The sequence below is a fragment of the Heteronotia binoei genome, chromosome 8 (genome assembly GCF_032191835.1).
Source record: "Heteronotia binoei isolate CCM8104 ecotype False Entrance Well chromosome 8, APGP_CSIRO_Hbin_v1, whole genome shotgun sequence".
Lineage (NCBI taxonomy): Eukaryota > Metazoa > Chordata > Lepidosauria > Squamata > Gekkonidae > Heteronotia > Heteronotia binoei.
Window position 1 is genome coordinate 12,491,768 of NC_083230.1, and position 13,525 is coordinate 12,505,292.

The 13,525-nt window shown below is 42.1% G+C and overlaps 1 protein-coding gene across 1 annotated transcript in view; it reads left to right on the forward strand.

Moving 5' to 3' along the window:
- Positions 1-13,525, forward strand: part of TBC1D22A (TBC1 domain family member 22A) — a 261,287-nt gene that overhangs the window by 195,537 nt on the left and 52,225 nt on the right. Inside the window, exon 12 of the mRNA XM_060244773.1 lies at positions 9,416-9,511. Coding sequence (XP_060100756.1) covers positions 9,416-9,511 — 96 coding nt within the window. The remainder of the gene's footprint in view (positions 1-9,415; positions 9,512-13,525) is intronic.

Consider the following 13,525-nt stretch of genomic DNA (forward strand, 5'->3'; position numbering starts at 1 on the left):
CCCACCTCACCATGTCTACTCATAGATCTCATAACTGAGGAAACACAAACTTCTCCCCTCAGGTTGTAGCCACAGTAAGCAAACCCTACCTCTTCCCTCAGGATTTAGCTACACTGGCCCATCCAATCGTCATTTCCAAGCTGAATTACTGTAACTTTTTCAACACACTGTCTTGCTCTTGGGGCTAATCCAGAAACTTCAGCTGGTGCAAAATGTCTTGTTGAGAGTGAAAGAGGAGAGTGCAAAAGCAGGCTTGAAACTAAACATCAAAAACCAAGATCATGGCATCTGGCCCCATCACTCCTTGGAAAATAGAAGGGGAAGACATGGAAGTAGTGATAGACTTCACATTCCTGGGATCCAAGATCACTGCAGATGGTGGTGACTGTAGCCATGAAATTAAAAGACGTTTGTTCCTTGGGAGGACAGCTATGGCAAACCTAGGCAGTATAACAAAAAGTGGAGACATCACCCTGCCAACAAAAGTCTGTATAGTCAAAGCGATGGTATTCCCAGTAGTAATGTATGGCTGTGAGAGTTGGACCATAAGGAAGGCTTAGCACAGAAGAATAGATGCTTGTGAGTTGTGGTGCTGGAGAAGACTCTTGAGAGTTCCTTGGACTGCAAGAAGACCAGTCAGTCCTAAGGGAATTCAACCCTGACTGTTCCCTGGAAGGTCAGATGCTGAAGCTGAAACTCAAATACTTTGACCACCAAATGAGAAGACAGCATTCACTGGAGAAGATCCTGATGCTAGGAAAAACAGAAGGGAAAAGAAGAAGAGGACAACAAAAGATGAGATGGCTGGACAGTGTTACTGATGTAACTAACATGAATTTGAGCAGACTTCGGAGGATGGTGGAAGACAGGAGGACCTGGCGTGACTTTGCTCATGGGGTCGCAAAGAGTTGGACCAGCTGTGTGACTGAACAGCAAAAAACTTGCTGACTGCATCGCCTGTGCGGGCATGCATTCGACTGGCACTACATCAATTACATTGGCTAGCTATTGAGTAACAGATTCTCTTCAAGGATTTGGTGTTGATCTTCAAAGCCCTGCACAACCTACAACCAACATATCTGAGGGACTGACTCTTCCCATATTTGCCCTGAACAGCTTTACACTCAGTAAATCTACAAGCGCTAGTTGTCTTCCGCCCAAGGGACATCCGTCTAGCCTTGATTAGGGCCAGGGCTTTTTTCTGCCCTGGCTCCAGCCTGGTGAAATATGCTCCTGCTAGAAATCTGTGCCCTGCCAGACCCGTTTTACAGGGCCTGCAAAAACGAAGCTGTTCTGCCAGGCCTTTGAATGGCAGAAAGAAATCGCTAAGCAGTAGCCATCCCGCCATTCATATCATACAAATGCTGTTATTGCTGAAATTACTGAGAGAGAGTAGGTTGGTAGTATACAACTCAGAAATATAAAGAGGTAATAAATTGTGCTCACAGGCGCCGAAGAATCCTAGGTTCTCTTTATGATCACTGTGAGCTCTGTGTCAGATCTTAGAAATATAGAAATCGGGTTCCGTTGAAGCAGCCATTTGAACTAAGGAAGATATATCGAAACGTCCTTGATTTATATCTGGAAAAGGCGTCTTGGCTGGATTTTTCCCCACTGCTATCCCTTTCATCAAAGTTTTTGGAAGTGTACAAAGTCCTTCTATGGAGATACTGTTTTTTGTTGGGGAAGCAGTGAGAAGTGTATGTTTGTACTCATATGTAATCTTTGGTGCCTGTGAGCACAATTTGTGACCTATTAATATTTCTGGGTTGTATGTCATTAACCTGCTTTCTTTCTCAGTAATGTTTGCAATAATAGCATTTGTATGATATGAATGGTGTGATGGCTATTGCTTAGCGAGTTCTTTCTGTTTTTGCACTGATTTATGCTAAGTTCCCTTTCACTTTTTCGGGCCTTTGAATGAGGCAGCAGGTGTCCAAAGAAAACCGGCCTCCCTTGCTGAAGTATTCCATCTTTCAATGGCCCAATTATAGTTTTCTGAAATCCTGCTGATTTATTGGTTCCAGCTTTGAAACTGTATTGATTTCAATCAGTTTTGTCTCCTGCTCTGAAATCAGATGGTTGTAATTGTTCCAATTGACTTAATTATTAATTTATTGATTTTAACTGTATTTTGATCTTCTTGTAATCTGCCCAGGCCCATTTGCAGGCTAGGGTGGACTAAAAAGCCACAAGAACAAACAAACGAAGGGTGTCCTTCCTTCTGCCTGTGGTTTGCCCTCCATTTTTCAGTTATTATCACTTAAAGAAGAAGATTTATCTTGTTCATCTGAAAGTTTATTTAGCAGCCGTATCAGCATTTCGTGAACCTATTAATGGTATGTCAGTTTTTTCTAATTTCACTTCAAAGCGTTTCTTGAAAGGGTTATAAGATCTCTTTTCTCCAGCTGTTAAGGCAGCTCCACAATGGAGTTTGTCATTGGTGTTATCTCAATTACATAACAAACTTTTTAAGTCGATAGCTACTGTAAACTTGTCCTTTGTTTAATTTAAGACTGCTTTTTTGTTTGCCATAACTTCTGTTAGAAGGGTGGGTAAACTTAGTGCACGACATTGTAACCCTCCTTTCCTGAAGTTTCAGAAGGATAAGGTTGTCTGTAGACTTAATCTGGGGTTCCTACCTAAGGTAGTGTCCGGTTTTCATTGGGACAAGATATTGCCCTGCCTGTTTCATTTCGTTCTTCAGCAACAGAGGCAGAAGAAGGTTACACACTTTATATACACAGAACTCTTTTATGTTACTTACAGAAGACACACAAATTTAGAAAGGACAAGTTTTACTGGTTTGCTTTAAGGGCCAGAACAAAGATAAGGTGGTGTCTCCAGAAACATAGTCTTAAGTGGAATGTGTCTACCATGAAATTGGCATATACGCAGGCCAGTGTTGGTTGTCCATTGGGTCTCTGAGCACAATCAACAAGAGCCCGGGAAACATCCACCATTTTTTCTGTGAGACTTCCTCTCGGAGACATATGCAGAACTGTGACTTGGTTGTACCCATCAGCCTTCATAAAACATTACTCGATGGACATCAGTGCCAGGAGCAAGGTATATGTAGGGAAGGTGGTGCTTCATTCTCTCATGTGGGACTGCACAGAGGCCACAAAGATGAAAACAGAGTTGCATTTAACGTGTAAACATTGTTCATCAAGTGGCCTTCTGTGCAGGCATACACCCCTCCCTCCTATTCCAACCATGGGTATGACTCCTTATGGTGGTATCACACCTTCTATGGCGACGCCAGCCTATCGCCTCCAGCCTCAGCGAGGGCAGCTAAATATACGTTAGTCTCCTCAGGGGTCTGATACGATAGATGAGCAGGGGACCACTGCAGATTTGAAGTCTTTCCCATTCTCACAGGCACCAGAGAACGTAACAGTAAACTATAGTGCTTTATTTACAAAATAGGCTTTGACTGGGGGGTGGGATGTATGTACAGAGGCTAGTTTGTATCTTGTATGAATAACATTTTCTATACAGTATGTCGGCTAGACCCTCCAGCAGTGCACTGATGTATTTCAGGGTACACAGTCCTTCTATTAATCCACTCTCCTAAACTTGAATCAAGCTGGCCTCTTGGGTTTTGAGTGCCTGGTCCCTCGAGTCGTCTGGTTTGACAAGCCCCAGCTCTCCTGACGCCCTCCGACCCACAGCTCTCCCTCAGCCGCCTTATAAGCTCCTCGGAGCAGTGTATCATAGGTCTGTGACCACTAAGGTCTTCTACTTAGACACTCTCTGTCACCTTCCTCTTCCTTAGAGGGCACTCGTGACCTAGAGATATGCCTCACGCTCAGCCACCTGGCTGATTTCACAGAGTGTATATAGAGCTTCACTTCACACCAAGTCTCTCTCACCACACTCTGAGTCCAACCCTCTCTTTCTGACCGTTTTTTTTTTTTCTGACAGCTACCCTCTGAGCCGTTAGCTGTCACTCAGGACTTGAGACTTCTGAGCACCCCTGGCCTCCACCTTCGGGTCACATGACTCAGGGCTCTCTGAGTCCTCAGCTTCTCCATTAACCCTTTGATTCCATCACAGGTGGCAATAGAAGAGCTGAGGGAAGAGTGCTCCCCCTCAAGGTCATGTGATTTTAGGGCAGGAAAATCCACATGACTGGAGAGGGGAGAGAGAGCACTCTTGAGACTGAGAAAGTCCTTTTAGAAGTTTACTACTTCCTCTCTGTGGCTGACCTCTGACTGTGCAGTCTCCATGTGTGCTTGCATGGAAGACCACTAGATGAACAACCATTATAGGTAAATGCTACCGCAAACTAGTCAAAAATTAGTCACAATTTTTAGTTCATGAGCTAGTTCATGCCCATCTCTAATTGTGAAATCTGTTACTGTTAAGGATGAAGACTGACCTAAAATTAAAAAAAAAAAATTCAGTCTAGCAGTAAATCAAAAGACCAACAAAATTTCCTATGGTATAAGCTTTCTCGAGTCACAGGCTACACGGTTACTACAGACTAACGTGACCACCACCAGAAACTATAAAATAAAAAGAGAACTGTAGGTTCTTTCTGGTTTCACAGTTAAACTTATAGATACTGAACAGCATTGAATGCTGCATTCTCAGGACCATCTCTGAAGTTAAGATCTTCAATCAAAGAGCAATTGGAAGGCACTGCTTTAGCAGGAACACAGAAAGATGTTGGAAAAAAAATTACGAAAGACACTGCAGATTTTTTTTCTGCCTGAATGAAGACCATTTCGTTTGCTGCTATATAGTCGGCAACAGCTTTTTGAAAAAAAAAATATATGTATTCTGAATCAGAGAGCCGGACTAAATGCATCGGTGGTAGATCGTTATAGAATACATGGGATGGAGAAATTGTTCAGTGAATGGGTGCATGAATGAAGGATGACACATCCTCCCTGCCGCTTATCTCCTCTGCAGATCCTCTCCCCAATTGCTTTTTTAACCAGATGGTATTGCTTCTGGTACTGGAGAGAAAAACAAGAACTGGAGGTGGGTAGAAATTAGACTTTTGGGGGGTAGTGTTAAAGCACCCTCACAGCCTGCTTATTTGCTGACTAAATCAGATTCTTACCCTGTCCTGCTGTGTGATTTGGGTAGATCTGTGTTTAGCTGCACAGGCTCTCCTCTAAGTCTGTGCAGCTAAAGTTAACTGTCTTGCTGTTTCTGTTCCAAGTGTAGAATTCCCTCTTTACGCGGCAGAGGGTTACATAATTGCTTCCCTAGAAAATATTTTGTGTTTCTTCCCTCAGAGGGTAGGAATTTTTGATGATGAGAAATTATTCAGAGCTGGAGGTACTCTATTAAATATTTAATAACCAGAATGGTGCGGCACTTTTTTAAAAAAAAAAATAGTTGCAAGAATATTGTTAATATTTGATCTTGAAGATTCATATTGTGGACCTAAAATGTTATTAATTTTAAAACTGCTAAAAATAATCTAAAAGTGATAATAAGTTTCTGACCCTTCTGTCTGGGAATTGACCCTCTTCTAGGAGATATTTGAACTAAACAACTCAACAGGGAAATTGGCTTTGGTTCTAATGAAAATGTCCAACAACAGGCCACTGTCATACATAAATTCTTGGCACAGAGACCTCAGTGTTATCCAAACAATGGCAGAAAATTTGTCAATCTAATACCATCACTTCTAGATCTGTTAATATCAAGACTCAAGCATTCAAAACACTCACAAGATGGTACTTAACTCCAGTGAAGGTCCATCATATGAAGTCTATTCAACATTCTACTTGCTGGAAATAGTGTGGTCACCAAGGGTCTTCGTTTCACACTTGGTGGTCTTGTAGATATATTCAGTCATTTCGATGTAATGTTCAATATCAAATCTGTAATATTACTAAATATTCTGTTCTCCTAAAACCACAATTAAGGCTGTTGAATCTTTGGAATAGTAGGGAGATACCATTAATACGATGTAACCTAATAGCAATATTTTGTGCTGCAGTTTGTCTAGATATTGCAGGGTCGCGGAAAAGAAACACACCTCCTTCATTAGCAGATTGATTTTAAAATATTTGTTAGGGATAAAATATTAGATCCATGAATCCAGAGTGATTCAAACCAGTATGTTTCCTGTTTAATTGAAATCTAGTATCTGTTTATAGATTTTATGGTGAACAATGAATCAGTTTTTCATTTTTTCCCAGCCTAAAGGTGTTTTGTTCCTATGATTCCTTTCTGTAGACAGCTGTTATGTTGTTGTTGATGATAGAAATGCTTATTTCAAATTTGTTATTACTTAGAGACAGTATAACTGCTTAAGATATTATACTTACATACTCCATATATTTAATTGTAATATTGTACTCCTGTATGTTGCCACAGTACAATTTGAATTTTTTAAAAAATTGATTTAACTCTAATCCTAACTCCATAGATAAAATCATTTCCTCTTTAATTGGTGGGGCATGGTTTATTCATCACACTGCCAGCTGCTTCGACTAATTCATAAGATCTTGAGAGCGGAGTCTGAAATAATAACTTTGAGTTTGGCCATATACACTTTTTTTTTTTTTGCAAGACAATGTGATATTTGTGATGGTAACTGTCTAAATGATTTTTATTGATGGTGGCAGATGCTTCTGTGCTGATGTGCTCCGAGTCGTGCCTAATATGTTCTAAATAAGTCTTGTGGAAGGCTGTACAATCTGTCTTAAGAACTTTTGATAAAATATTGAAATCAAGGTCATTGTTTGTATTTGATTTTTGGCTTTTAAGTTTTTATACATTTTAAAGACGAAGCTGGTTGTAACTTCAAGAGTTCCAAATGGGGAGTTGTGATAGGCAGCAGGTGTTAGGGAAGGCAATTATGCATTAGGTGATTTGCTCAATTTTCAAAACTGTCCAAGACTATCCATTTGAAATACTTCGTTGCCTGGTTTTATCTGTGAACCATGATGAATTCTTAAATCTAAAGGGAATATGCATTTTTCCTTTAATGAATTGAATACCTAAGCCTATTTGATTTGATTTAAAAGAGACTTGGAAAATATTGTCGAAAGCAGTGTGGAAGAGGAGAATATCAAGAATAAATTCTTGGACATGCTTTGCCAATTTCATTCTGTTTTTACTAACTACTTAAAGAGAGATGGTTTTTCTGAGGTTTTTGTAAATGTTTAGTCAGTTTTTACTTTTTTTGGGGGGAGGCAGTACAGAATTACCAAAACCTTATTACCATTAGATCATAAATACAAGGGACATCCATATTTACTTAAGTGGTCATGGCTGAAGATGATCTAGAAATGTTCTGTATCAGCAACTAATATTGTTGTTATGTTGACACATATTCAATTTAAACTTTAGACCAGTGGTCCCCAACCTTTTTGGCACCAGGGGCCAGTTTTGTGGAAGACATTTTTTCCAGGGACCGGTGTGTGTATGTGTGTGATGGTTTTGGGATAATACAGAATAGAACATTTCCTGAGAGTGCACACTACACAATTTCCTTTTGTAATTCTTTAAGAAAAATGGTATACATTTAAGCCAATCATCTCCATGCTCCTTGAAGATATTGAAGAAGATGAAGAAGATATTGGATTTATATCCTGCCCTCCACTCCGAAGAGTCTCAGAGCGGCTCACAATCTCCTTTACCTTCCTCCCCCGCAACAGACACCCTGTGAGGTGGGTGGGGCTGGAGAGGGCTCTCACAGCAGCTGCCCTTTCAAGGACAACCTCTGCCAGAGCTATGGCTGACCCAAGGCCATGCTAGCAGGTGCAAGTGGAGGAGTGGGGAATCAAACCCGGTTCTCCCAGATAAGAGTCCGCACACTTTACCACTACACCAAACTGGCTCTCCACACCAAACTGGCTCTCTGTTTAGCCTCAATGGTGAGCACGGTCTCTCAGGCTGGATCCAGACTGAATTGGCAATTTCTGCCAGTTCCATTTTCTGGTGCAGAACCGCTGATGTTGTTCCTCAGGGTCCTCTATCTCATAAGAACAGCATTTTGTGCAGACCAGTGGAAAGAGGAAGGCAGGAAAGTTATATTCTGCCACTGGAAAATTTGGTCTGGATCCAACTCATCATCTGGACATCTGCAGTCCATATGGAAAATATTTGTGTCCTTTTTTTTTTAACTTGGTCCACAGGTACTTGGCCTGTACAATAGCTAGAGTTGCCAATCCCCAATTGTGGGCAGGGGATCCCCCAGTTTGGAGGCCTCCCCCCCCTTCAAGGTTATTAGAAGGTGAGGGGGAGGAAAATGTCTGCTGGGCACTCCCAGTTCTCATAGGGTATAATGAAGAATCGACATGTGGGTATCTGGGGCTCTGTAGGGAGCTGTCTTTTTGAAGTAGAAGCACCAAATTTTCAGCATAGCATCCAGTGCCTCTCCTCCAAACACCCCCCAAGTTTCAAAAAGATTGGACCAGGAGGTCCAATTCTATGACCTTCAAAAGAAGGGTGTCCCTATCCTTCATTATTTCCAAATGGAGGGAAGGCATTTAAAAGGTCCCTTTTAATGTGATGGCCAGAACACCCTTCGGAGTTCAATCGTGCTCATCATAACCTTGCTCTTGGCCCCGCCCCCACATATTTCTTGTATCGGACCTGGCAACCCTAACAATGGTATTTTATGTTCATTGTTAAGGAGAGCTCTTCCAATGTGACTCCTCAAGGACATATTAAATCTGGTAGCACAAGAAGATTGAATGGGAATCAAAGGAAGTTGTCATTTTTGCTTCTGTCTGCAGCCGGAGTGCTGGGTGGGGTGGGGAAGGGAGCATATTTGTTACTTCAGCCTGTTCATATCATGGGATACATCCATTCTGAAAGTGCTTCCTTACCAATGAGCAATTTCAACTATTTACTTAATAAGGATCATCTTTTTTGGACTCTGTTTAGGAAGTTGGGTTTCATAACTGAATTTTTAAAATTGCGTCTGAAAACGATTTTTTGGAGGATAACTAAAATAATAATGGAAGAACTTTTTCTTAAATGTACCACAATACTCCTTTTAATTTTTGGAGAGCCAGTTTGGTGTAGTAGTGAAGTGTGTGGACTCTTATCTGGGAGAACCAGGTTTGATTCCCCACTCCTTCACTTGCACCTGCTGGAATGGCCTTGGGTCAGCCGTAGCTCTGGCAGAGGCTGTCCTTGAAAGGGCAACTGCTGTGAGAGCCCTCTCAGCCCCACCCACCTCACAGGGTGTCTGTTGTGGGGGAGGAAGGTAAAGGAGATTGTGAGCCGCTCTGAGACTCTTCGGAGTGGAGGGCGGGATATAAATCCAGTATCTTCATCTACCTCACAGGGTGTCTGTTGTGGGGGAGGAAGGTAAAGGAGATTGTGAGGCACTCTGAGACTCTTCGGAGTGGAGGGCGGGATATAAATCCAATATCATCATCATCTTCTTGATCATATAACTTATTTTCTCTCTTTTGTCTTTTAAAAACAGTCCGAACCAGAGGGGTTTTCTCACTTCCACTTATATGTTTGTGCTGCCTTCCTTGTCAGATGGAAAAAAGAGATCCTAGAGGAAAAAGATTTCCAAGTGAGTAAATATTTCTTTCCTTGAACTGAAATATAATATTAATGAGCAGCTGGGTTCACAAAGCTATCTTAAAGACTAGCTTTTACTGCTTTAAGAGAGCAGCAACAGCTCAGAGGTAGCTGCCAGCTTATCAGGAAGAGCTGAAAAGAGGGCTGTGTGCCCCCCCCCAACCCTTTCCTGCAGTCACCAATGAAAAGTATTTTGGGAAGCATCTCAAGCCTCAGTGTTTGGATCTAACAGTGTGCAAGGGGGGGGGGAATTATGTAGCATAGTTCCCCTTGTACAAGCAATAGTGCAACAGTAACACAACAGTTGTAGCAGAACATAGTGGTTCTGTTCATACTTTTAATAAAAATAAGTGTATATGTGGAGCAATTTATTTATTTAATTTATATCCCGCCCTCCCCACTGAAAGGCAGGCTCAGGGCAGCTCACAAATTAAGGGTCACACAATCACATTAGTGTGACTAAATAGGATGAAACAACAATAAAAACATAAAACATAAAAACAATTATCTGGTTTGGTGTAGTGGTTTGGAGAGCTGGTTTGGTGTAGTGGTTAAGTGTGCGGACTCTTATCTGGGAGAACCGGGTTTGATTCCCCACTCCTCCACTTGCATCTACTAGCATGGCCTTGGGTCAGCCATAGCTCTGGCAGAGGTTGTCCTTGAAAGGGCAGCTGCTGTGAGAGCCCTCTCCAGCCCCACCCACCTCACAGGGTGTCTGTTGTGGGGGAGGAAGGGAAAGGAGATTGTGAGCCGCTCTGAGACTCTTGGAGTGGAGGGCGGGATATAAATCCACTATCTTCATCTACCTCACAGGGTGTCTGTTGTGGGGGAGGAAGGTAAAGGAGATTGTGAGCCGCTCTGAGACTCTTCGGAGTGGACGGCGGGATATAAATCCAATATCTATAAATCCAATATCTATCAATATCTTATTAAACATCTACGTGTGCTAATATCATGGTTTCAGTCAAATTCTAATGATGGTTAGCTGTTCTAGGAGGTCCCGGGATCGCCTTAGCGCGATGAGGTAGACCGTTGGCAATGTCTTTATGGGCCAGTCCTGTTGCTGCAGGTGTTTCCATCATGAAAATGCATTGCGGAAGAGTGGTGTTTTGCAGGCCCTGCAGAACTGTGGGAGCTCTCTGACCTCCTCTGGCAACTCATTCTATCAGCTAGGAGCAGCAACGGAAAAGGCCCTAGCTCTCGTTGATTTGAGCCTCCTTCTCTGATGCTGGGAACTGTCAACAGGTTTTCAGACCCGGACCAAAGTGCTCACTGGGGCATATGCAGGAAAAGGCGGTTCCTAAGGTATGCAGGACCCTGGCCGTATAGGGCTTTAAAGGTAATAACCAGCACCTTGAAGCGAATCCGATACACTGTTGGTAGTCAGTGCAGCACTTTCAGCACAGGCTGAATGTGTTCCCGTAAAGGAATTCCCATTAGCAGCCTGGCTGCAGCATTCTGCACTAGCTAAAGTCGCTGGATTTGGGACAAGGGCAGCCCCATGTAGAGGGCATTACAGTAATCCAGTCTCGAGGTCACTGTCTCATGGATCACTGTTGCCAAGTCGCTGCGTTTGAGGAAGGGGACCAACTGCCTTGCCATCCACAGATGGTAAAAGGCTGACTTGGCAGTGGCAGCTACTTGGGCCTCCATTGTTAAAGAGGGATCCAAGAGCACCCCCAGGCTTTTAACCGTGGGTGCCAGCGTGAGCTGCGCTCCATCAAAGGTCACTAAACAGACCTCTGGTCCCAAACCGTGGCGACTAAGATACAGGACCTCTGTCTTCGTCGGATTTAATTTCAGTCCACTCAGCCTGAGCCACTCGCCACAGCTTGCAGTGCTGCGGACAGATCTTCCAGAGTGGAGTCGGACTGGCCGCCCATCAACAGATAGAGCTGGGTGTCATCTGCATACTGGTGACAACTCGGCCCATACCTCTGGGTAACCTGGGTGAAGGGGCGCATGTAGATGTTGAATAACATTGGAGAAAGAACTGCTCCCTGTGGCACACCACAGATAAGTGGGTGTCATCGGGATAGTTCATCTTCTAGTGTCACCCTCCGTCCCCGACCCTGAAGAAAGGAGGAAAGCCACTTCAAGGCCGACCCCTGGATCCCAGCATCGGCGACCCCTGGATCCCAGCATCGGCAACCCCAGGATCCCAGCGATGGAATATCAAATAGATGGTTCATATGGTTTCCTTTAATTTGGCTATGAAATTGGATCATCGATATCTCGGTCTATGTCCTGTGCACTTGGAAAAAATAGCAGGGATACAATCTCATTCACTTAGTGGAAGCAGGCTGGGAGGAGTAGTTTTAGCTTTTCCACATCTGTGAGGATTGATTCTCACATGGAAGTCTCCTGTGGAATCCAGCCTCATGTAAAGAAGTCCTGTCACCTTGAACCTTGTCACCCAGCTGCTGTGTTGCTGCTTACCCATCCTAGACCCCTTCTGTCAGTGGCGGCTCACTGGCAGTGGGTTGTGTTGATCCGCTGTTGTTAAATCCGTTTTGGTTCATTCTTTTTTGTAGTGCAAAGTTTTATTAATTTTCAAGAAGAAAGGGAAAAAAGGGAGGTGAACATAGAAAAGCAATAATACATCTATCAGTGAAAATAGAATACATTCTGCATGTCGTTATGTCATTAAAGGAAAATTCCAACGTTATAACACATTTAACCTCTCTTCACAGTGGGTCATGTAAAAGATTGTAGATATTGTAAGTCCCACTTAAGCCATCAGCTTCATTTATATTTCAAACATCTATATTGAGAAATAATAATAGACGTTCACTCCAGAGCATTTAAATATCTAACCATACGTATAATTTCTCCCAATATTTTCTTGCTTCTTCCTTAGATTTTCCGGTAAGCAATAAAGATAAGAAGTCCATCTCTGCTGGTTCCAATATTTTCCCAATCGGTTCTTGTTTCATAGGAGGTCCTTGAAGCTTCCATTTCTGTGCAAACAAAATCCTAGCTGCTGTATTGATATGTGCCATTAGATGTTTTATCTCTTTTGCATAGTCACTAAGGATACATGTTCAGCAAAAACAGTTCTGGTTTAAATTGTATCTGCACCTTCAACATTTTTTGTAATAGTTCGTGGACCACCTCACAGGTCCACCACATATGATAAAATGACCCAACCTGTTTTGTACATTTCCAACATTTGTTGGACTTATTAACATACATTTTAGAAAGTTTTTTGGGAGTTACATATCATCTATAAAACATCTTATACAGATTTTCCTTAAAATATACTGATATAGTTAATTTAATATTGGATTTCCATAAGGTCTCCCATTCGTCTAGCATAATACTACGATCTATATTCTTCACCCACTGTACCATTCAGTCTTTCATAATCTCATCTTGCATCTTCATCTGCAATAGGTAAGAGTATATTTTTTGAGATCAGTTTTTCCTGAGGACCCAGGAAAATTTTATCAAACGGGTATTGATCAATATTGAACCCTATTGTCTTATCTTTAGCATATCTGGACTCTATTTGCATTCTAAGCCACCAAGTCATATTGATGTTCTTACTCTCTAATTCTTCCTTAGACTTCAATTGGTTATCTTGTTTCAGTAGTTCTTCATATCTGTAACATTGATTTGATTTTATAAGATTTGGAGGTGTAAACACTTCAACAGGGGACAGCCATCTTGGAATTCTTTGATAATTTTTTTTTAGTCATATCATTTTTTTAGTCAGTTTTAGCCATATCATTTTTTTAGTCAGTTTTAGCCATATCCATGTTTGATAAAGAGATTTCCATATTCAATGCTGTTTGAAATAAGAACGTCCCTCTAGTCTTTGATACCACAAATACGCATGCCAGCCCTGATTAAGTTCATGTCCCTCCAGAGACAACTGTCTCTTATCTTGCAGTAATACCCAATCTCTTAACCAAGAGAGCACAGAGGCTTTATAGTACAAGTGCCAATCTGGCAGGCCCGGGCCCGCTCTTATTTTGCAATCTTGTAACACTTTTAGTTTAAT